Source organism: Cololabis saira, chromosome 5, assembly GCF_033807715.1.
Source record: "Cololabis saira isolate AMF1-May2022 chromosome 5, fColSai1.1, whole genome shotgun sequence".
Lineage (NCBI taxonomy): Eukaryota > Metazoa > Chordata > Actinopteri > Beloniformes > Belonidae > Cololabis > Cololabis saira.
Window position 1 is genome coordinate 12,755,512 of NC_084591.1, and position 22,732 is coordinate 12,778,243.

Here is a 22,732-nt window from a genome sequence, read left to right on the forward strand (position 1 = left end):
TATGATGCAGGTGGAGAATTTTGAAAGATGGATTTCCGATTTTGAACTTTAAAATGGATCTGAAGCAAATGGGAAGTGGTTGCCTCTAACTTGTGGAAGGAGAATACTTTAGATTACATATGTTAGTGTTATATAGTGGGTAATCTTATTTTATTTCGCTCATGTATTTCATATTTTGTATTTATTTTTCTACTCTAGTGCAGCTCAATAGAAATATTTAAATTCAAATGTGCTCTCCATTGTAAAACAAAGGCTTTGGGGTGATTCTGTGGCGCATAAGCAAGCAGATTTCATTTCTTTTCCAAGGACTGATTGTCAAAAGTGATTTCAACAAGTTAAGCAAAAATATGCTCTTTCAGTGGACCTCTGGAAGTTTGAATGTTTAAAATAGGCTCTGAAAACTGGACACAGCGTCAGCACCATGCCGTACCACGACGAGGAGTACCCAGGCCAGCCTCTCTGGAAGTCCGTGTTTCTCTTCTGCTGTAAGGGCGTCATCGAAGGCATCATGGTAATCCTCTTCTTCTGGCTCCTGGTGCAAGTCCTCTTCACCAAAAATTTAGAAGGTATGGCCTTCAAGGTTAGGATCTGGCATCCTGGATATCTGCAGTCTAGTTTTATATAACTTGGTTGCTTATTAAAGGAATAAGACCAGATAGGAACAAGATTGATGTCGTGTCTTTTGGAATCTCTAATGCTTTCATTGTTTTCACATTTGACCATGCAGTTCATTATACTTTAATGTTGGCCACTCGCTCTCATTAAGATTGGTATTTTTACTTGTTTAATCCTTTAATTGACTCTCTCCAGGGGTAAATTGAAACTTGTGGCTCTATGCTTCAGTTATCTCATTAGACCAGCAACTTTTATTCTACTTATTTGTCTATGAAGCCGGATGAGACAGAACCGTTGGTTAAACTTCAGGCATGTCTTAGGGACATCAACGACTGGATGTCCAGAAATTTCTTGCTTCTAAATTGAGATAAAACAGAGGATATCATTCTTGGTCCAGAGCGTCTTAGGAAGGGATTAGATGTTGCGATGGCTTCTAGTGCAACTGTGAGAAACCTTGGTGTTGTTTTCGATCAGGATTTGTCGTTTAAACCATATGTTAATCAGGTTTGTAAAATAGCGTTTTTCCATCTCCGTAATATTGCAAAAATTAGGAAAATCCTCTCGCAGAGTGATGCAGAAAAACTAGTTCATGCGTTTGTATCTTCTAGACTAGATTACTGTAATGTGTTGTTAGCAGGATGTCCAAGTAATTTGCTGAATAGGCTCCAGCTGATCTAGAATGCAGCAGCACGAGTGCTGACAGGAATCAGCAGAAGAGACCACGTCTCTCCAGTGTTAGCGTCGCTCCATTGGCTACCTCTAAAATTCAGAATTCAATTTAAAATTGTATTACTTGCATATAAAGCCCAAAACGGCTTAGCTCCGCAGTATTTACAAGATTTGATAGTGCCTTATGTTCCTGGCAGAGCTCTCCGCTCCCAGGGTGCAGGTTTACTCGTAGTTCCTAGAGTATCTAAATGTAGATTTGGAGGGCGGGCGTTCTGCTATCAGGCACCATTACTTTTGAACCAACTTCCAATCTGGGTTAAGGAGGCTGACACCACCTCCACCTTTAAAACTAAACTTAAAACCTTTCTGTTTAGTAAAGCCTATAGTTAGTGTTTAGTAAACCTCTAGCTGGTGTTGGTAAATCTCTAGGTAGTGTAAACTCTAGTGTGTTAGAGTCAGTATTCATAGTTGCAGTTATAGAACAAGACTATAATAGTTAGTCTCAAATATAGCTTCACGGTAGATATGCTGCTATAGGCTTATGCTGCAGGGGGGCACCGACATGATCCGCTGGGCGGTTCCTCTCACCCTTCTTCTCCTCTCCTTTTCCCTGCCTCTCTTCTCCATTACCATTTTTATTTATTTTAAATATCTCATAGCTATCATTTTTGTCCATCGTTCCTGTAGTTTCTTGTGCCGGCCCCCCTTTTTTCTCTTTTGTGCATGTTTGCAGGCTGGAGCCTCGGGAGCTGCGTTCTGGCCTGTGTCCCCCCTTTTCCTTTGAAAAAGCAATTTTCCTTTGATAGAGTTGCTGTCCTTTCTCAACACCTCAACAAAGAAGACGTTTTCTGGGGAACATAAAAACATGAATTGTGAGGAAAGTCCCTTGTTGTGACTATCTCTGACAGCTGAAGCTTTAGTTTGTGGTTCATTTTTAGACAGATCAAGGATTTCTCTTATTCCATCATATTAGGATGATATCTCTTCATCACCCACACAGACAGAGGGATTATGTTGGCTGCATTTTTTTCCCTTCTCATTGTACATAATCACATGTGATTGTTGGTTTATGACAGATTTGTACGTGTCCAAACAGTGCACGAGATTTATTACAGACTACCGGAGAATGGAGTTGGACCAGCTCATTGATGTTATTTCTTCTCGTCTCTGCAGTTCATCTACAGATACTTCTCCTGGTTGGACTGATCGTCTTCTGTCTGTCTCTGGTCCTGGGGTGTTTTCTGTGCTGCAGAGACAGCCAGATTTCTTCAGGGAAAGACAAAGTTCCTGTTGCATCAACAGCAGCTCCAGCTGAACCTGTGAGTGTGACCATTACTCACAATCCCCCACAATCCCCCCCGACTGCAGGATCTCCGCAGCTACCTGTACGTGAGGGCATGGACAGAGACACACAGGAGTACCCCTCAACATTCAGCAGTCGTGTCTCCTCGGAGGGTGAATTTACAGCTCTGCCTTGTGCTGATCCAGCTCCACCTGCCTCTGAACCCAATGAACAAGCAACATCTTACTTCTCTCTGCGTCGGCTCAGCTCACCGCTGCTGGCAGCGTCTGCATATAAACCCATCCACCCCACTCGCGCTTCCCTGCCTGCATTGCCCAAACTGGGGCTGTTAACCAAAAAGCATAAAGATGTGCAGAGGCGCCGCACCGTGACCGGAGACGGTCGATCGTACGGCGAGCGCAGTGGACTCACCAGATCTGGTGCTGCTACTTCTTCAACGCGTGAAAAACCAATCCCGTTGGCTCTGCTGAACTACGGCTCGAATGCAAACTGCACACAGCTCATCACAACAAACCCCTGCCTCCACTTTACTATGGCCTTCTATCCAGAGCAGCAAATCCTGAAGGTCACCGTCTTAAACGTCCCTGAGATGCACCAGAGACTGGAGGATTTGACTGTGCTGGGCAGTCTGCCACCTCTCCACCCCGGTCCCACACACGCGTCGGTTCAGAGCGGCCTCGGTCCCGACGCCGACAGCCTTGCGCTGCTCTGGACGGTGAACTCTGCGGAGCAGCTCCAGACGTGTGAACTGAAAGTAACTCTATCCGTACCCGGACCACCGAGTACGCCAGGAACCGCTCTGGGTGAAGTGGTGGTCGAATGTAGAGGAAGAGACTGGACACCAGATCATGCATTTCATATCATAAAAGAGCTCAAGCCAATCTAATAAAACATTGAAAATATTATCTTTGAGCTGGTGTTGACACTTGAAATATAGTCTGTTGTTGTAATACCATTCTTATGGGGGTTTATCATTGCCCGTTTGCGCTAGTAGGCGTATTCTCTGATGTTATCAGCCATTCATATCAGATTCATATCAGTGTTTACGTGAACAAACTACAAACTGAATATAAGCAATAATGCACTCTGACACGTTAGCTTCAGTGGGTTGCACCATTAAATTACAATTTAATGTAATGGGCTTTGCTTGGCTTCACCAAGCAAAGCCCAATACAGCTTAGCAAGATCGCCTTTCGCTACGGTCAGAGTTCAACCAAGTTCCACTTAACTAGCTTCAACACAGGCGAGCTTTGACAAAGACTCAGGTAGCCAGTACGTTCACAGTATCCATCAGGACACTGTGGAAAGCTGATCCTGTGTGTTTGTGTGTGAATTCATTTATTTAAATTGACAGAACTTCATGGTGATCCCACCTGGACACCAGTCTTGAAGCATAGCACGTTTCAGCTGTGGACCACAACAGAGATTAGGGTCAATGGTACGGTGGCCGAGACCCGCCATTGCTGAAAATAAAAGTAACGCTGCAAATAGAAACAAACTCTGCTACAAATAAAATAAACGCTTAGCAAATAAAATAAACGCTGCAAACAAAAAGAAACGCTGCTGCAAATAAAATAAACGCTGAAAATATAAAGAAACCCCGCTGAAAATAAAATAAACCCTGCAGCAAATAAGATAAAAAAAATGACGCAAATAAAAAAGCCACAACGGAAGTGAATTACCGGGGACTATTTTTGCTGATGCACCGGTGTACATGGCCTAACACATTAAAAATTACACGTAGCGACGTAGAACACTAACTTTTTTCACTTATTTTCTCGTTCGTTGTTCTTCTTATTCCTCGCTCTTCTTATTTATTCATTTTCACTTACGTCCTCTTTGTCTTTTTCTTCTCCTCTCATGTAAAAAACACCGGTGCATCAGCAAAAATAGTCCCCGGTAATTCACTTCCGTTTTGGCTTTTTTATTTGCGTCGGTTTTTTTTAATTTGCAGTGGCGTTTATTTTATTTGCAGCATTTATTTTATTTGCTAAGCGTTTATTTTATTTGCAGAAGGGTTTCTTCATATTTGCAGCGGGGTTTCTTTTATTTTCAGCAATGGCGGCTCTCGGCCACCGTACAATGGTCATCATTTCACTGGAATAGCTGCTGCCATTGGTGCACTAATTACCAACTGCAGGATCTCTACCTGGCAACAACAACATTACAAGCTTGAAGGTTTGAAAATATGCTTTGGTCTGCACTTCATTTCACTGAACTCAGCAGCGAATCAGTCATGAAACATGTCTTCAGTGAAATATACCGAGCCTCAAAGAGTGGTGACAGGACATATAGTGAGAGTAGGTCTGGTTCTCCTTTTCCATTCACAGCCATTTCCACCGGTACAAAATGTACCAGTCCGGTTGCAACAAGGCGGGGCGGGGGGGACGCTTTATCAGATGACTCATTTGGGAATGCCTGATCATCATGCTTTGTTTTTCTGATTGGTTGTATGCTTACGCAATGAGACAGATCCTTCTGCATCTGTTGGTACTGCTCCCTGGAAATCAAAGTCAAATCCATAGACGGTATAAGAATCCAGGGAAACCAGACTATTTTTTGTATTGAAGGAGCAAAAAAAGCATTAGGATGGTTGGCCGGGTTAGCTGAGCAGCTCTACTAGGGTAAGGAAAAGATTATATTTTATTTTACAACATGCCATTTTTGTTTGATGGCTAAATATTGCATCAGAGTGATAATGTGAGCTTTAAGGCACAGCTGTTCACTAAATGTATGGCAAGAAAGCATCATTAGAATGATGTCTTATCAACAAAACCTTAAAATTCTTGGGTGTGTACTCAGATTGACTGGTTAATAAACCTTGATATTTTAGAAATCTGAGTTATATGATTACATCTTTGTTTGACCGCTACCGGTTACCATGATTTCATATTTTAAGGTCAAGACTTAAAATCTGAGCTCTTAATAAAACAATCACCTGGGATTTTTGGCCGTTCTGTCAAACTTTTTGCCTTATTCATTGAAAAAACTGAGGTTTTGCTTTGCACAATTCTGTAATGTTACATTTTGCAGTGCTTTACGAAGGTGTCACGTCACGTTACCTGCTGATTGAGATTTTCCTCCCAGCCCTTTGAACTTTCACCGAGTGACTCCTGAGTCTGATCCGTCAGGATGCTGCCATGTAAAGGGCTTAGCTGCCCTCAGCAGATCTTCATCGTGCTTCCGTATCAGGCTCTGACCCACCGAGCAAATGCCATGGCCCTTAAAGCGTATAAGTTCTGAATTTGAACAAATCGTATCAGAACTCCCATTAAGACGTCACACGCATGCATCAGCAGAGCAAACGTTTGCATTTCAAGGGCAGAGGTAAAGTAATTCCCTATGTTTGCTTTTAATGTTTAGGGGATTAAATAATGTTTTACAGAAGCTGAATGCAGCAGGAGATTATCCCTTTTTTTAATGACATTGTTGTTTAATCCTTCGCTATTCACAATCCTCAGGAAAATGTTCCAATCTGGCAGATCTAATCTTTGTTTGCATTAGCCTGGCCTGGCATTATTGTTATAGCACACAAGGTCGGTCTGTATATGGAGCCATTAGGTTTGATGTTTCAAGTTATATGTCATATAGGTGTCAAATACAGTATGTGACCTGCATAATCTTTCTGTTTTATGTCTGATTTTAAAGGCATTTGCTCGTCTATTAGAGGTTCAAAGTTAAAAAAAACTGTTTCATCACCAGTGGAGCAGATTATTCAAACATCGACCATAACAATTCAGAAAAGGTATTCAGGGATGATGTACCAAATAAAAGAACTGGATTTACTCACAGAGAAGTTATAATGAATGAATCCCTGAGCATTGCAACGTACAACTTGGTCTTGTTTATTTCAGTGTTGAACGAAATGAATAATTTTATGCAAAGAGAAAAACGTGGCTTTCAGAACAACGTAAACTCAAAAGGCTTTTATATAGCAGAAGTCACAACAAAGCTTTTAAATAACTTTTTTTTGCAACATAGTAATAATAAAACATGGGAACATTTGGTTTTTATCCCAATATTAAAAAGGAAAACATTAAGATGACTGAACAAATAATTATGATGCACATCTAGATATGTTTTAAAAAAAAAAAAAAAAAAAATATATATATATATATATATATATATATTTTTTTTTTTGTCCAAAAATACACCTTTTTCATACATTTGATTAAAAAGCAACATGACAAAAAGCACTTTATATACCCAGAAGTTACTTCACAGTCCTGTAAAATATATTAAAATTACAATCTCCCTCTCAATGTAACAATTCTCTGTTTGTAATAATGAATTGTACCATTTTTAATAAATAAAACACTTATTCAGACTTTTGGCATATCTTACTGATACTGTTAAAGTGCACACATAAAACAGCTCAACAAAGGTTTTTAATTTTTGTTTGTGTTGTCTGTCCCTGGTGGTCTCCTCGCCCTAGCATCTGGATGACCACCCAAAGTAGCCTTTTACGCTCAATCTAGTCATCTCTTGCAACAACTTAAGACAGTTGGTCACACATCAATAATGATGATTCCATCTCATCCAGCTACAGTGGATGAGATAGAAAGATCCTAAGGGCAGAGGAGATTAAGAGACTCAAGGAGGTAATGACAGAAGAGGAGATGAGAGAGTGACCCGGCAAGAGACTTAACACAAGTAAATCTGGGGTGGCGTCATAAAAGTGAATTAACCTCCATGGGGAGAACCCTTGGAGCTAAAAAGGCAAATGCTCTTCTGTGCTAATTAAAAACTGTTGCTGTAAAATCAGACTGAGAAAACAAACCCAACATCACAAGCTTGAAAAGTGCTGAATTAATCTTTAAATTATTGTCAGTGCAAAAAAAAAAGCCCCTATACAAATGGCTTTTTTTATAGTGCAAAAAGCCATAAAAACAATACAGTAAAAAGCAGAATCTGGATGGTGTTTTAACTTCGAACAATCAGTTCATGGGCATTCTGCACCACTCCTTCCTCTTCAGCTTCATCAGGACTGCAGATATCTGCAATCTCAGCCAGGAATACTCCGTCAGGATAAAGAGGAGGTGTGCTCCCCGTCCGCTGGTCACCTCCTTCCCTACACTGACGGATCTTGATTGACACACTGTCTGCAGTTTGCGGGCGCTTGATCAGCTGCTCGAAGCTCAAGGCTTGTTAAAAAGGAAAAAGAAGAATATTATAACAAGGTTTGCAGTCTTAAAGTTTAGATTCTGCACAGCATGCATAAGGATTGAAGACAAGTACATACAGACACCAAATGAATTCCAGCCAGAGACGTATCCACCAGAGTCAAAGATCAATGTTGATAAAATCAGGTGTTCTTTATCACTAAATAACACAAGGTTTGTCATGTGGACATGTCTCTGCTTGAGGTAAAGATGGTTTTCTACAAATCTTCCCAACAGGTTCAGTCCTCAAACACAGCACACTTCACTGCACAACACATTTCTACACTGGCTCGAGCTCAACTTCACCTTGCAAGAGATTCTCGTTTTTTGCCATCAGATTGCTGATTCCTGCAGTCATGATGACGTCTGGTAGAGGAGAGTACAACGTTTCAGGGGCCTCATTTAAAATGGAGTGCGTAGGCTTCGTACTAAAAGTGAACGTACACCCAAAAGCCGAAAATGGCGGGTGCAAAAAAAAATCCGGATCTATAAAGCCATGTGCACGCACACTTGCACGCAATGTTCGCTTTATAAATCACAGTCCAGCTGGAAAGTTGCGCAGCTGAATCCGCCTCATATCCCGCCCTCTACACGCCCACTTTTTACCTTAAAAGGGTAATGCAAAGTAGTATTTGCATATGAATGAGTCTGCTGAGCATGCGCAGCGGCTTCCTGCAGCCTGTTTGGCGTCAGAATGAATAAGACGTATCGAGCCACCGTGCCACTGAATTTCACTGAGATCTCAGATCAAAATGTTGTTGATGAGGATGAGGACAGGAAAACAACATTATTTGCTGGTCACAGTAAAAGTAGAAAAAGTATATAAATAGTATAAAATACAGCGAGTGAGTGGCAGCACGCCGTTGCTGCGCTAAACGCTGTGAGTGCCCCGGCGCAACAGGGGGGACATGTCCCCCCGTCTTTTCAAAATCATGTTTTTGTCCCCCCCACTTTTTACAGTTTAAAAACTAACGGTAGGCTCAGCCTGTAATTGCAAATCATCAAGACACCCTGTGTGAAAGCGATGCGAGAACAGCCCGGCAGCCCCGAAAGGGGCAAGCTTTATAGATGAGGCCCCAGGTCTTTCAGACTTAACTTATTCTGGGTGTGGCCTCCGTCACCCATACGGGGATTACACATTTTTCTTGAGTAGCGTATTGTGTGTGCTTTGTCAGTACGAATTATGGAAAGTGTCAATAATTTACACACCTGCCTCCAATGTTTTGTGGGTGGAGTGATTTAGTACAAGTTTGTCCAAGATGCCTGTTTGCAATGTAGAGTTTTGAGTGTCTTCAGTCTTCATTGATGATTATTTGCATTTGAAAGAAACTATAATTGCTAACTTTGCTCAACTTCATCTGTCTTTGGCAATCAGGGCAACTAACCGGTTATATAAAAAAAAATGGACAAAAGTTTTTGTCTATGTTTCAGTACAGGGTAGAGACATATCACAGCTCATTTTCTAATTTCCTACATCTGACCAACGTGTCCTCCTGGTGTAAAAACTGTAACTCAGCTGAAATGAGCCACACACTAAGGTCAAGTTCAACATGACGTCCTCTCCTCAAGTACTGTATGATGTCAAAATATTAAAGGTAACTGAATTTAGTGGAGTGCAACTCGGTCTGAAATCATAGACAGGATTTCAAAAATCAAGCAAAAACGCAAGCAAAGGTTTGATTTCACAGGTACAATTTCAGACAAAAGAAAAAGTATGAAGTTCAGTTACTTGCTTTGAAATCACAACAATAGACATTTTTTGGTTCATTAATCATCAACTTTGTTTAAGAGCAGACTGAAGAAATTATCTCCCAAAAGTGACAAAAAAAACATCAGGAATATCACCTGAAAGTAACTTATTTGCTGCAGGCACCTTATATCATCAATTGCTAATTGTAAGTAATTAAATTCATCCATTTTAGTTGGGAAATTGGGGGTTTTGCCAACAAATTTGGCAAAAAGTGTTCCCACACTGGCTTTCATGTCTCTTATTTTTCTACCCTGTGATTTGCAGATTCAGCACATTCTACAAATCTGAATATCTGTTTTATTGTAGTGTTTTCTTGTGATTGGCTTGAGAAAGGGTCTGACTTGACGTTCAAAATTGTGTGATTTGCGAACGACGGATGTGATGAAAACAGAATCTGAGGTGTAGTTATTTTATTTCCTTAATGATGTCATCTGTTAATATGATTCAATAATTATGTAGTATTTGAATCAGTTGCAGAGGCTAATTTATCATTTAAAAACATCTTGAAATTCATACAGAGATATGTGAATGATTGATTTGATTGAAGGTGAACTGGACTGGAGGACGTGCAGGACACCCGATTGTTTAGGATGATCATTTCATGGATTTTCTGACCTAGTGAAGTGTTCTTAGAGTTTTTACCTCAGCATGAGTTTCTTCTGCCTGATCTTCCTCCTCCTCGTCCTCCTCCAACACCGGCATCAAGCCCGAGCCATACTGCCAGTTTCTTCTGTCCGCTGCAGCCTAAAGGCCCACAGCACAGTTGTTTTGCATATTTTAAACTTGCATTACTTCATTTTCTTATTGAGATTTTCACATTTTTCTTCTCACTCTCACAGCTGAAGGTGTGGAAGTCCAGTCTTGCAGTGGGGGGGCTCCACTCTGAGCTGATGATGATGCGTCATCGACCTTTCCTGTTTCCTTTCCTTCTCGTTCCCTAAACAGGCTTTTTAACTTTGCATGGACAGATATAGCGTTTCGACACATTAGATTTGACCCAAGAATATTTAAATTAGCACAAAAATAGTGCACAGGTTTTGCTAATAGCATCCTACGGAAGAATATTAGGGCCAGGAAGGAGAAAAATAAAAAATAAATTTTAGAGGAGGAAGGTTTTTTTTTATTATGCACTTCAAGAAAAAAGTCGAAATGTCGAGAAAAAAGTTGAAATGTCGAACAAAAGTCAAAATTTTAAGAAAAAAGTCTAAATGTTGAGAAAAAAGTCTAAATGTTGAGAAAAAAGTCAAAATTTTGTGAATAAAGTCTAAATGTTGAGAAAAAAGTCAAAATTTTGTGAATAAAGTCAAAATTTTAAGAAAAAAGTCGAAATGTTGAGAAAAAGGTTGAAATGTTGAGAAAAAAGTTGAGATTTCGTGAATAAAGTCGAAATGTTGAGAAAAAAGTCGAAATGTTGAGAATATTGTTGAAGTATAATTTCCAGAAAAAAGTCGAAATTTAAAAAAAAAAGTCGAAATGTTGAGAAAAAAGGCGAAATTTCGACTTTTTTCTCGAAATTGTATTTCAACAATCTCGACATTTCGACTTTTTTCTCGATATTTCGTATTTTTTCTCGAAATGCAAAAATAAAAAAAAATCTTCCACTCTCAAATTTTTTTTCTCTTGCCTGGCCCTAATACTCTTCCGTAGGATCCAAACAGTTGATCATAAACTAGTTAACTATCAGGGAAACTAATAATTTCCCCAATGACCTTTGTAGTACTGAAAGGGTTTCTACGGGTTAATTGTTATCTGGCTGCCTACCAAATATTAGTTTAGACATTGCGCTACAAATGCAGTGTTTGCTCTGAGAGAGCTGATGGAGAAGTTCAGGGAAGGTCAGAGGAAATGTTATTGTGTCTTTCAAGTTTGAAAGTACGACAGAATATGAAAAGGAGGAACTGATGTAGTGCACGAGGAAGTCTGGAGGGGCAGAAAATAGAGACAGCAGTGAGGTGTGGAGTAGGATGAACAACGGGGGTTCAAGTGGAAGTGGGATTGCATCAAGCATTGGGCCTGAGCTCTTTCTTGGTTTCCATAGTGATGGAGAGGTTGACAGATGAAGTCAGAGAGGAGTCTCTGGATTATGATGTTTGTGAATGATTTTGTGACCTGTAAAGAGAGGGAGCAGGTGCAAAGGAAACATGGACGGATGGAGATATGCACCAGAGAGAAGGGGAACGAAGATCAGTTGCCAGCAAGACGTAATTTATTTGTATAAATGAAAGGGAAGAAAGCAGAACTGGGAAGATGCAAGCAGCAGAGGTGAAGAAGTGTAAGGAGTTTTTAAATTGGGTTCAACTGTTCAGAATGGAAATGGAAAAGAAGTGAAGAGGAGCGTGCAGGCAGGGTGGAGCGGCTGGGGAAGAATGTCTGTTATCTGTGATAGAAGAGCGGTGGTAAGCGTAGAGGTTTACAAGGGGGGGGGGGGTATTGAATACAAAGTGAATACATTAGTAAAAGAATGACAAAAGGAGGTGACGGAAAGGGGGAAACTAAAGATGCGGTTTCTGGTTAAAGCGAAAGAGAATATGCAGAAGACAAGATGAGATGGAAATGAATGATCCTCTGCGGTGACCCCTAAGAGTAAAAGCTGGAAAAAGAAGTTCCTTTTGCTGCTGTGTAGACCGGAAAAGTCTCTTATAATCAGTACTCGAGTTGAGGGGGGATTGGGGGGAGATGGCATCTCCCCCTGAAATAAAAATGGTCAAAAGCATCCCCCCTTTCCATTCCTTATGTCATTTCATCAATGAATGTGGTTTTACTGCTATTTCAACATTTAGAGTCATCACCAGAAAAATAACTTATTTGACAATTTTCACCTGTTTCAAGTACATTTTCACTTGAAATAAGTAGAAAAATCTGCCAGTGCGACAAGATTTATCTTCTCATTACAAGCAAAAAAATCTTGTTCCACTGGCAGATTTTTCTACTTATTTTAAATGAAAATCTACTTGAAACAAGTTAAAATGGTTGTTTTTTCCAGTGATGAGTCTTGTTTTAAGTGTAATGAGATTTTTTTTACTAAAATGAGACATTTTAACTAAAAAAACAAATTAAGATTGTGAGTTTTTGCAGTGATCCATTTTACTTATCCTGTGAAGGAAAGAGTCATATTGATAAGTTCAAAAAACTGTTTTTTATTGTTGTGTTTTGATGTATTTGATGTAAGCCCAGTGGATATTTAAAGAAGGCTGCATTTAACTGCTGCTATGTCATTCCTGCAGTATTTCTGCAGGTGTTTTGGTCACTGCTATTATTTGTAATATATTATATTATTTGTAATCAGCACAAATTATCTGTCCCCATATGATAAAATCCACCATCCCCCCTGATTGTTTTTTACAACTCGAGTACTGCTTATAATCTTATGTCTATCCAGCTGAGATTGTTTGAGTTATTTCTGCAACCACTAAAGCTGAGAGCTGACTGACAGCAAGAGCTATTCTACTAAAATCATTAAAGGTTAAAAGAAAGGGTAAGCTCAAATCCTGTTGCCATCCAACACTACCTGCTCGGTGACCATTCTCCGCCGCTCCTCTGCCTCTGGATCAACTAGATGGTTAGTTTGATCATTCTTGCCTTCAACGGACGGTTTCTCATCTTTAACCTTCGGAGAGAGGATTCATTATTCACCATGTTCATCAGCATAAAGGAGGATTTAGGAGCTTTGCTTTTATCATTCTTACCGGGCAAAGCTGTCGTCTCAGTGTTTGAAGCTTCTGGACTGCCAGCATTTTCTCCTGCTGCAGCTGGTCGGCTCTCTTCTTACTCTCTGTAAACACAAGGAGGACCGAGAGGTGGGTGACGACAGTCACTGCATTCTCCGACTGGATGCACTTATCTGAAAGGAAAGACTCGTACCGTCCAGCTGGACCTGCAGTGAAGCACCGCTGGAGACATCGGCCTGCAGGCCTGCATCTTTGCCATCTTTGAACACACTTTTGTCAAGCTTGCATTTTTTAAAGAAGAAATAAAACAGAAGAAATAAAGCTGTTTCATATAACCACATTGGCTCTGAATATGTCTTTGGTTCATGATAAAATCCAGTTGGACTCCCTGTACCTCAAACTCCAGAGCAGAAATCTTGATTTGAGCCTCGGTTTTTTCTATCTCTCTCAGTCTTTCAAGACTTCGGAAAGCATGTTCTCTACAAAGAAAGGAAGGAAAGAAACTCCAGTCGTTGTATTTAAAGTAGTTCACAAATCATTAGACAAAATCAGACTTTTTTACATTTCACCCAGTTCTTTCTCCCTTTCTGTGAGTTTTGCTCTCAATCTTTCAATCTCGCTGCTCTGCATCCACACCTGTTGATCATATAAAGACCAGGTCACTGAATGACAACATGTTATCTGCACAGATTCTATCAATTCAGATGTTTACAACTGATTTGGTTTGGTAGGAACATCTTGTTACCTGAGCAGATTTGTTTTGGCAGCTCTGGGAGTCTGATGGATGCTCGCATATCAACGCAGATCCTGACCAGCTGATAAACAGAGACAATGATGGAGACACATATCCATCAAAGTTTCAGTTAAAGCATAGCTTACAATGCATTTTGTGGATTTACACACTTACTCTGCCACCGTCTCTTTGTCCAGAGCCTGGACCAACATGTCACCTGCAAATACAAGCTCACTTTGTGATACTCGTTCTCTGATGTTTTTAACCTGTACTCTGAGCGGTAAAGTACAGGCACATTCATCTTTACCTTTGTCCTGATATCTTTGCAGCAGGGCCTGGTTCCTTCTCCTCTCCTGCTCCAGCTCCTGTTTGCACGTGTCAAGCTCAGCCCTCAGTAGAGACTCAGACTCAGACTCGGACTCCGTCTGTGTTAGAAAAGCATGTTGACATACACGCCGCACACATCTCCATCTGGACACTGGAGGCTGCTGTCTCTCAGGCTCTTCATTTATTTATTTATTGGATTCATTGTTTTGCCTTGTGAGAGATTGGAAGGACTTCAGCAGAGTCCTGTGATCCTGAATATGGATGGATGGATGGATGGATGGATGGATGGATGGATGGATGGATGGATGGATGGATGGATGGATGGATGGATGGATGGATGGATGGATGGACGATCTTGTGTTTTGCTTTTGAAAACCAAACTTTAACAGCCTTCTTTACCTTTTAAACCTGCAGCTGCAGTTTTATTTCAGTGCATATGACCCACATATCTTTTATTTTATAGGTTCCACCTCTCTTAAAGGAGCATGAGGCAGGATTGAGGCAGGATTTATGAAAAAAATTTGTATACGTTTTAAGTTTTCTAGTAATAATGTCAGATGAAGCGTTCCAAACCAAAAAGAATGAGCCCTCTAGCGCATCTCTCCGTTGCCTTGAACAGGCTGTGTGCTGCAAAATGTGCTGCAATTCTGGGCCCGAATTTCCCGCGCTGGGCTGCGGATGTGACGTCACATGACGCTGCATGTGCGTTCTCCCCGTTCTCCCGTGCCGGCTTCACTGTTGGCTGCAGTACCCCCGACGGCCGTCGTGGCGAAGGGTGGCGCTAGAGAGTCTCATTTCTTAAAAGGAGCCTCATGCTCCTTTAAGTATATAGCATATTCCCTGTTCAGTAAAAAACTTTTTTTTAATTATTGTTATTACCATTGGAAGTTTATGTTTTTACTTCTTTTTTTTTTTAAGAAAATAAAAGCTAAATAGTGTTCTCCGAATGAAAGCCTCTCTGCACAACCCTGAGCGTGTGTCCACATGCTTGATTGTGTGACAAGATAAAGAGTCTGGAAGCCAGCTGTGGTGCAGCAGGCAAAATAAAAGCAAGGTTTAGAAAAGATGATGTCTCTTGTGTGCTCTGACAAAGGGCTTTCCTGTGAAGTGGGATGTTGCACCTATACCTCTCTGAAATCAGGTTTCAAATTCACATGATCATTTTCACAGCTTTTCCAATTTCAATTACAATTAAAAACTTTGCGTATAAACATAAACCCATAAAAAAGCATCCAGACTCTGTGGAGGGAATCTTTGAAGGAAAGTGAAACTCGACCCACCACATGAGTGAAGCTGTTGTTCTTGACCTGCTCCAGCTCGTCTTGTGTAGATTTCAGAGCCAAAGCCACCTTTTGCCACTTCTCAGTCCAGTGTGAGGCCACAGCTTGCAGTTCCTCAATGCACCGGGCTCTCTTTTGGTCTTGATTACCATACTCTTCCTCCTGCAGCTGCAGCATGTTCTCCTTCTCCCTGACCTGAGCCTCCAAGTGCAGACGCTGATCCTGTAGTTTCTGGACATCTACTTGCAGAACATCATCAGAGTCCCTGTGAAGTGGATTTCAATGAAGAGAGCATCACTGTACCCGTTTTCAAAGTTAGATAAGAAAAGAAATAGTTATCTTTGTTGAATAATTTTCTGATCACTGTCTCACCTGTGGGAGCAGCACTTTTCCTTTGGCTCTTCTGGCACCTCACCTCCACCTAGATGTGTTTTACTCAGCAGCTCCTCTTTCTCTCGGATCAGCTGAGATCGCTGCGCCTCCAGAGCTGAAATCTTTCTGGAGCTTGTAATTCTCTCCTCTGTTAGCTCCTTTAGCTGACTTTGTGACTGGTCCAGAGTCTGCCTGATCATGTCAACTTCTCCTCTCAGCCTCTCATTTACCTACAAATACAAAGCAGGAATCAAGCATGTGGACCTTGATTTAAAGGAGCATGAGGCTCCTTTTAAGAAATGAGACTCATTAGCGCCACCCTTCACCACGACGGCCGTTGGGGGTACTGCAGCCAACAGTGAAGCCGGCACGGGAGAACGGGGAGAACGCACATGCAGCGTCATTTGACGTCACATCCGCAGGACAGCGCGGGAAATTCTGCCCCACAATTGCAGCACATTTTGCAGCACACAGCCTGTTCAAGGCAATGGAGAGATACACTAGAGCAGTGGTTCCCAACCTTTTTTCCTTGGAGCCCCCCCTACTTGTGTCTAAGACCAGCCGGGCCCCCCGACCCGTACGTACTAGCAGAAAAAGAGTAAAGTGATTCGTTACAAATCTTTAATTGAAAAAAATGAACATTAATTATGTTTTTGTGATCGATTTCTCTTTGGTTTACCCTGTATACATATGACTTTGTCTTTCTCACCTTCATTTTGTGTCACAAATGTATAAAATACGCACAGAAAATAATTGCAAGGACATAAAATAATTTCTGAAAAATCTGAATATGAGCGCAAATATTTTTAACATTTTTCCTTTAACAACCTGTCGGAGTAGTAGTATGATTAAATGTTTCTAAATAACTTAGAAATATATTTTGGTCATTAAAATACTACGTGGGTTTATACAGACTTGGATTACAGTATTCCATTAGGTGTGTTATTATTTTTTATTTATTTAACATGCGCAAATGTAATTTTTACAACTGCATAATTTCAAAGCAGACAAAGTTTCGCGCCCCCCCAGAGATCTCAGGCGCCCCCCCAGGGGGGGCCCGGACCCCAGGTTGGGAGACACTGCGCTAAAGAGCTCATTCTTTTTGGTTTGGAACGCTTCATCTGACATTATTACTAGAAAACCTAAAACATATACACATTTTTTTCATAAATCCTGCCTCAATCCTGCCTCATGCTCCTTTAAGAACTCACCAAAAGAAAATGAAGAACAAAAAACGGGGATAACTGGCTTCACACCTCTCTGAGAGCCCTTAAGTCCTCCATCATCAGGACGGTTTCTTGGTCCTGGTGAGATTCTCCATCAGTGAGGGACTCGTGTTTGGTTGTCTCCAGCTGCAGCTCCAGAACCTGGGCCCTTTGGAGAAGCTCTTCTTTCTCCTGTACAAGACCACGTGCAGAAAACCAAGTCATAATTATAAAACACAACACTTTGATCCATGATGATTCATTATAGATAACACCATCATGTAAGACCACAGTTACCTGCATCAGGTGATCCTTTTCAGACAAAGCGACGCTCAGTTTGGTCTTCAGTTCTCTTATATTGTCCTCCAACTTGAGCGCTTGTGTGGACAACACAGCTTTTTCCTGGGCAGCATTGGAAAGACACACTGGAAGGTTAGAATCATTCATCTGTGTTGTAAAAGCTCATCATGTATTTTGTAGGTTCACAACATCACAGACATTTGAATGTTAGAAATATCGGATGATCAATCAGAATTAAGTTTTTTAATATCTCTGACATGAAAAAACATGATGACAAAAATGTGCTGGTAATGTCTGGTAGAAAAACTGTGTCTGACTTACCGTTACTTACACTTACAGTTACAAACAGATACTGTTTGCCATTGGTTTTGAGTATTTTATCATTTCATTTCTATGCACTAGGAATGGGCGATATTTTACCGTTCACGATAAACCGTCAAAAAAATTCCCCACGGTAAGAATTTGTCATCTCACGGTAAAAATGATAAATTCCCGTTGATGACGTTTTTGTGTAAAGCCTGATTTGGAAAGTCTGAAAGTCTGATTGAGGAAGGAAGGAAGGAAGGAAGGAAGGAAGGAAGGAAGGAAGGAAGGAAGGAAGGAAGGAAGGAAGGAAGGAAGGAAGGAAGGAAGGAAGGAAGGAAGGAAGGAAGGAAGGAAGGAAGGAAGGAAGGAAGGAAGGAAGGAAATGAGCCTGAAAAAACGATAAATTCCCATTGATGACATTTAGTAGCATTTAGTATTCTTTTAGAGCAGTGTTTTGGGGGCTCCAAAGACTGAATGTGGTGATAGATTTATAGTTAAAAAGGTGGAGTTGAATTGGTATTTTTTTTATCATCATTTTTATCGTTATCGGGATAAATGCCAGAAATTATTGTGATAAATTTTTTTGTCCATACCGCCCATCCCTACTATGCACATATATGTAGAAATGTTAGTCCTGACTGATAAACATCTCATGTTGATTTGTCAGACTTTTTTACCCCAGCAAATATTGTATACAGTTTGATCTAACTGTCAGTGAACAATCAGGAGTTGGGAAATGCATCCCTGCAGATTCACACAGCGCTGGTAAAGAGTGCCAGGAAGAGTTCATGCGTAAAATTAACCACAAAAGACTGCATAATTATTCAAAATTAGGCCAAGTAATACATTAAGATTGAATTTTTAAAGACTTTTTGAAGAGATGAAATGACTCTTGATGGAGCATAAAATTATAATTAATTTCCCTGTGGTGATTATTAAAGTATTATTGAATTTAAAATCTGAGTTGTGACTGGATCACTGATGAACTAGTTTATGTGAGAAGGAGTTTCTCAAGTGGATTCTTACCAAGTTTAACCTAATTTTAACAAAGTAACTCCCCATTTAACAACCAATGTTTAATAACTTATATTGGATACGCCTAATTAATTCATTAATAATTGAAACATTTAATTTAAGTTGGCCACCAGTTCCCTTCTTTATACGTGGAGCTGAATGATAGAGCGTTATACTGACCAGACAAGCTTGGCTGATTTTGTCGTTAGCTTCACTTAGCTGTTCCTGCATGTCTGAGTGATTCTGTACAGTCTGGACAAGCTTCTTGTTCATCTCCTCGATCTGATTCAGCAACATCTTTTGCGTCTGCATGCACAAAAATATAACAGTTGTTTTGTTTTTTTTAAGAAAGGAGTTATAGAAGAGGAACAATACAAAAGTAATAGCAGTCTGCAGGGCCTTTGCTCGGACTTGGATTTCCTGGAGATGTTTTTGAATTCACCTCTGCAGACTTCTGGAGTTGATGGATCCCTTTCTTTCGCTCTTCTTCAAGGGATGCAGTCCTCGCCTCAGCCTCTCTCAGAGCCGCCCTCAGCTTGCATAGCTCTGTGTCGACCTTTCTCTTCTCCTGATTAAAACCATTCATACAAAATGGAAATTCAGAAAAATATATTGCTACCAGCATAGATCTATTGCTTATAAACATGCGTGTGTATAAAAAAGCTTACACACCAGCTTGTTGGAGTCTTCTGGACTCTCCTCTGTTCTGCTGAGCGACTTAGGAGCTAAGGGTCCGTTTGGTTCATCGGGGCTTTCTTTGTTGAAACTTGACCTTAATTTCAACAGTTGCAACAGGACAGAGTTTACATAGAATTCCCATCTTTTAATAAAACTCTTTCAGGATCTGTTGCATATGCTGCCTGCTCTTACGTCTCATGAAGCTCATCACATCGAGGGCTCCTTTCAATCTCTGAAAATGTGGCTGCTTCCTGCTCTAAACCCTTCATTGATTTTGATAGCTGTTTTAAAAGCGAGTGACACAAAGAAGAAAAAGCCAACCAAACATGGCCAAGTAGAGAAAAATAAAAATATAAAACCAACAAATCAGAAATGACACATTGGCATTTATTTTTCTGCTGATTCCTTACCTTTGTCTTCATGTCAAGCATTCGTCCCGTAGTTGAGTTGTAGTTCATTTCCAGGTCTCTGTTCCACAGCTGGTTCAACTCATTGTCTAATCTCTCGTGAGCATTCTGTAACCATTGAACTACTTCTGTTTGTCTGAAGCTCCTTGGACCTCGAGCGGCCCCTAACTCGGGCCCTGGTGGAGGCCAGGCCCGTCCTAACTCAGGCCCTGGTGGAGGCCAGGCCCGTCCAACGCTCTCAGGCGGGAGATGGGACAAAGAGCGCCACCTCTGTAGTCCAGGGTCACGCTGTCCCACGCCACCCGCACTTCTAAACATATGGAAACATTTACGTGAACCAGAACATATCAGCATGACATGAAAACTACTTGCTTCTAAATTTTCTGTCACTTGAAAAACTTTATAATTTTGTACCCTCACCTTGTGCTGGCTCTGGATAGAAACCCTGCCCCAGAAACAGCTCCCATGCCACACCATTCTGAGGTCTACAAAAAGAGGGGGAACAACATTCATTAAAAAAAAACACACACACAAACAAATTACCTTTTTTTTAATCATATTGACAAAGTAATTCATATTTGGATCCTACCTGGGCTGTAAAGCGAGTTTTGGTGTCCCACATGTCTAGGTCCGTAAGAGAAAATGGACTTGAGCGTCTGCATGAAGGGCTAAACATCCCGGAGTGTCTTCTTAGGTCCAAGATGTCACTTTTCTCTGTGTGAGGGAGTCTAGTCTTCATCTGACTACTGGCCTGCCCATGTATGAAGGACAGATTTTAACACAGAGGTGGCAGGCGGTGGTGTGAGGCTATTCCTGAATCATGTCTCATAACATTTCCACTCATTCCCTGATGGTCAACAGTTAGTTTTAACACTACAGGAATATTTCAATTTGCAAAATCTTGAACTTTTATAGTGATTGCTTTTGATTCAGTTTTCTATGTTGCTATTATAGTGAGTAATGAAAACAATAATGTATATAAAGACCAAAATCGTTTTTTTGCATGTCTCTAATGTACATTTCCACATACAGTAGCCTACCTTAGTGGATAAACTGTCTTCTCTTCTTAAATGCCCTTCTGCTTTGCTTGAGATTGTCACCAAACTTTCGTCCCTGGGTTTTCAGCAGACGGTCCTTGAGCCGAGCATCCATGGTAACCTCAGTAAACAAAATGCATCTGGGCATTTGTGCCATGATCAGTCCTCCCAGGATAGTCTCCATGAGATCTCACCTAGTCAGCTGGATGATTTGTTAGTTGAATTGTTAAATATGTCTCCCAAACACAGACAATAATACACATGACTTTCCTCTGATTCATTATTTTTCCCACTAAATGCATGTCATGACTGTTTATGACAGCTGTGACTACAGGAAGACAGAAGAGGCTTCAACATTATTTTCCTTAAAGAGTTTTATTTTAGATTTAAGGATAAGTAATTTGAGGAATTGTTCGTAAGCCTGCTAATATTGTTCAAGTGAGTGTGAAATGTTGCAGGCTACTGATTAAATCCGGAGTTGTTTCTTTAGATGAGCTGCTCCAGCTCATTAGAGCAGTGCTCCACTGCTCTAACTTGAACAATAGTAGAGACGAGAGTTAGATAGTCTGATACTCAAAATGTCATGGGTTTTATTGGGTCAGATTTGTTTAAAATGTAAGCAGTTTCTGAACACAAAAGACATAGATTTTTATTTTTTATTGTTACCCAATGGATTTCAAAATAACTTCTATTAAACCAAATAAGAAATTAATCAATTATGTGATCTGTTAATCATATGCCTTCACAAAACCACCATCAGATCCTCCCTTTCAAAGCATGTGAAACTATTTTGGGTCTACCACTAGACAGTTTTTGTTTGCGTTGTGTTGTTCTGTCCCATAACCCATCTTATAAAAATGTTGAAATGCCTGTTTTACTGTCTCCAACCTGGGCAGTGTAGCTCAACAATACTGTCACGTTCAAAAACAGAAATCCTTTTTTGCCTTTGGCATGAGGAGGTCAAATGGCATGAATGCCAGATTTTGGGGCAGATTTGGACTTTTTAAGGCTATGGTCCACTACTTTTGATGAGCCAATGAACAGCCTGTTTGAGTTTAAATGCAGTTTTCAATAAATAACTTTCTCTCTATTTTTGTCTCTTGCTCCTGTGTTTTAATTTCGTAGTTATATGTTGTACGTATAACTTGATTGTAAGTGGAGAAAAATGAAGCCCTCTTTCCAATGTTTTTTAAATGATTTCAAATGTTTTTTTGTCTCTATAAAAAAGAATTAAGTCAAATAACTCTGCAAAAAAATATTAGCTGATATATCAAAGTATCTTTTATTTTAATCTCTTTCTGAAATGTCAATGCTATTTGCCTCAAAATGCCTTATTGTTTTTGTTATTAATTTTATTTATGTTTACATTATTGTTTGTTTGTATGTCTCTTGTTCATGATACCTCCCAAAATATGTTCTATTTTCTTATATTGTATTTTATTTCCTCCACAAGCCATTTGTATAAATGTGTGTTTTTGTTTATACATTGTGTTCAATAAAAAAAACTAAACTAAACAAAAAAAAAAACGTGTAACTTGATTGTATGCAAGTCCATTTCCGCCAGTAAAAGAAAGAAATAAGATGAAAACTTAAAAAATAAAAATGTCCTGACGGTAAATCAAAATTATGAGATAGAAAGTCGAAATTATGAGATAAAAAGTCATAATTACGAGATAAAAAAAAGTCGAAATGCAACCCAGCACGGCGAAATAGGAATAGCCTGCATATACACTTTTCTCTAGTCTTCATTCATAAGCTGTAACAATGCACCTTTCAATAACCATGTCTACGTCATACTGCTGCACCTTTCACTTTTTTTTTTAATTGTATATATATGTGCAATAACCAGGACAGTGCAATAACTTGTGCAATATTACACAACACTTATTCTATTCATATAATTCTT

The 22,732-nt window shown here is 40.1% G+C and overlaps 2 protein-coding genes across 4 annotated transcripts; one reads left to right on the plus strand and one right to left on the minus strand.

Annotated features, from left to right (window-relative positions):
* syt18b (synaptotagmin XVIIIb) lies at window positions 1-3,473 on the plus strand. The gene is made up of 2 exons (XM_061722740.1): window positions 1-566; window positions 2,458-3,473. Exons 1-2 carry the CDS (start codon window positions 422-424, stop codon window positions 3,471-3,473), a joined length of 1,161 nt encoding a protein of 386 aa, XP_061578724.1. The 5' UTR covers window positions 1-421.
* A 3,261-nt stretch (window positions 3,474-6,734) lies between these two features.
* Window positions 6,735-20,516, minus strand: LOC133444605 (coiled-coil domain-containing protein 102A-like). Of its 3 annotated transcripts, XM_061722460.1 has the most exons (23): window positions 20,379-20,516; window positions 20,210-20,274; window positions 19,793-20,099; window positions 19,575-19,663; window positions 19,377-19,476; window positions 19,147-19,272; window positions 18,885-19,010; window positions 17,382-17,486; window positions 17,136-17,276; window positions 15,880-16,109; window positions 15,508-15,772; window positions 14,208-14,325; window positions 14,075-14,117; window positions 13,913-13,982; window positions 13,730-13,803; window positions 13,562-13,646; window positions 13,361-13,448; window positions 13,186-13,271; window positions 13,008-13,106; window positions 10,337-10,453; window positions 10,142-10,243; window positions 8,056-8,115; window positions 6,735-7,731 (listed from the first exon to the last, which is right to left on the minus strand). In XM_061722460.1, exons 1-22 carry the CDS (start codon window positions 20,463-20,465, stop codon window positions 8,104-8,106), a joined length of 2,535 nt encoding a protein of 844 aa, XP_061578444.1. In that variant the 5' UTR covers window positions 20,466-20,516; the 3' UTR covers window positions 6,735-7,731; window positions 8,056-8,103. The 3 variants fall into 3 exon arrangements, with proteins under 3 accessions (XP_061578444.1, XP_061578446.1, XP_061578443.1); XM_061722462.1 differs by lacking the exon at window positions 8,056-8,115; XM_061722459.1 differs by lacking the exon at window positions 8,056-8,115 and having other exon boundaries at window positions 10,331-10,453.
* Between the last annotated feature and the right edge of the window lie 2,216 nt (window positions 20,517-22,732).

Coding starts and splice junctions, on each gene's coding strand:
- LOC133444605 (XM_061722460.1), bottom strand. CDS start 20,465: ATGTTTAGCCCTTCATGCAGACGCTCAAGTCCATTTTCTCTTACGGAC. Junction 16,110..17,135: donor ACTTAAGGGCTCTCAGAGAG/GTGTGAAGCCAG, acceptor TTGTATTTGTAG/GTAAATGAGAGGCTGAGAGG. Junction 13,647..13,729: donor GAGAAAGAACTGGGTGAAAT/GTAAAAAAGTCT, acceptor CTTTCTTTGTAG/AGAACATGCTTTCCGAAGTC.
- syt18b (XM_061722740.1), top strand. CDS start 422: ATGCCGTACCACGACGAGGAGTACCCAGGCCAGCCTCTCTGGAAGTCC. Junction 567..2,457: donor CTTCACCAAAAATTTAGAAG/GTATGGCCTTCA, acceptor TCGTCTCTGCAG/TTCATCTACAGATACTTCTC.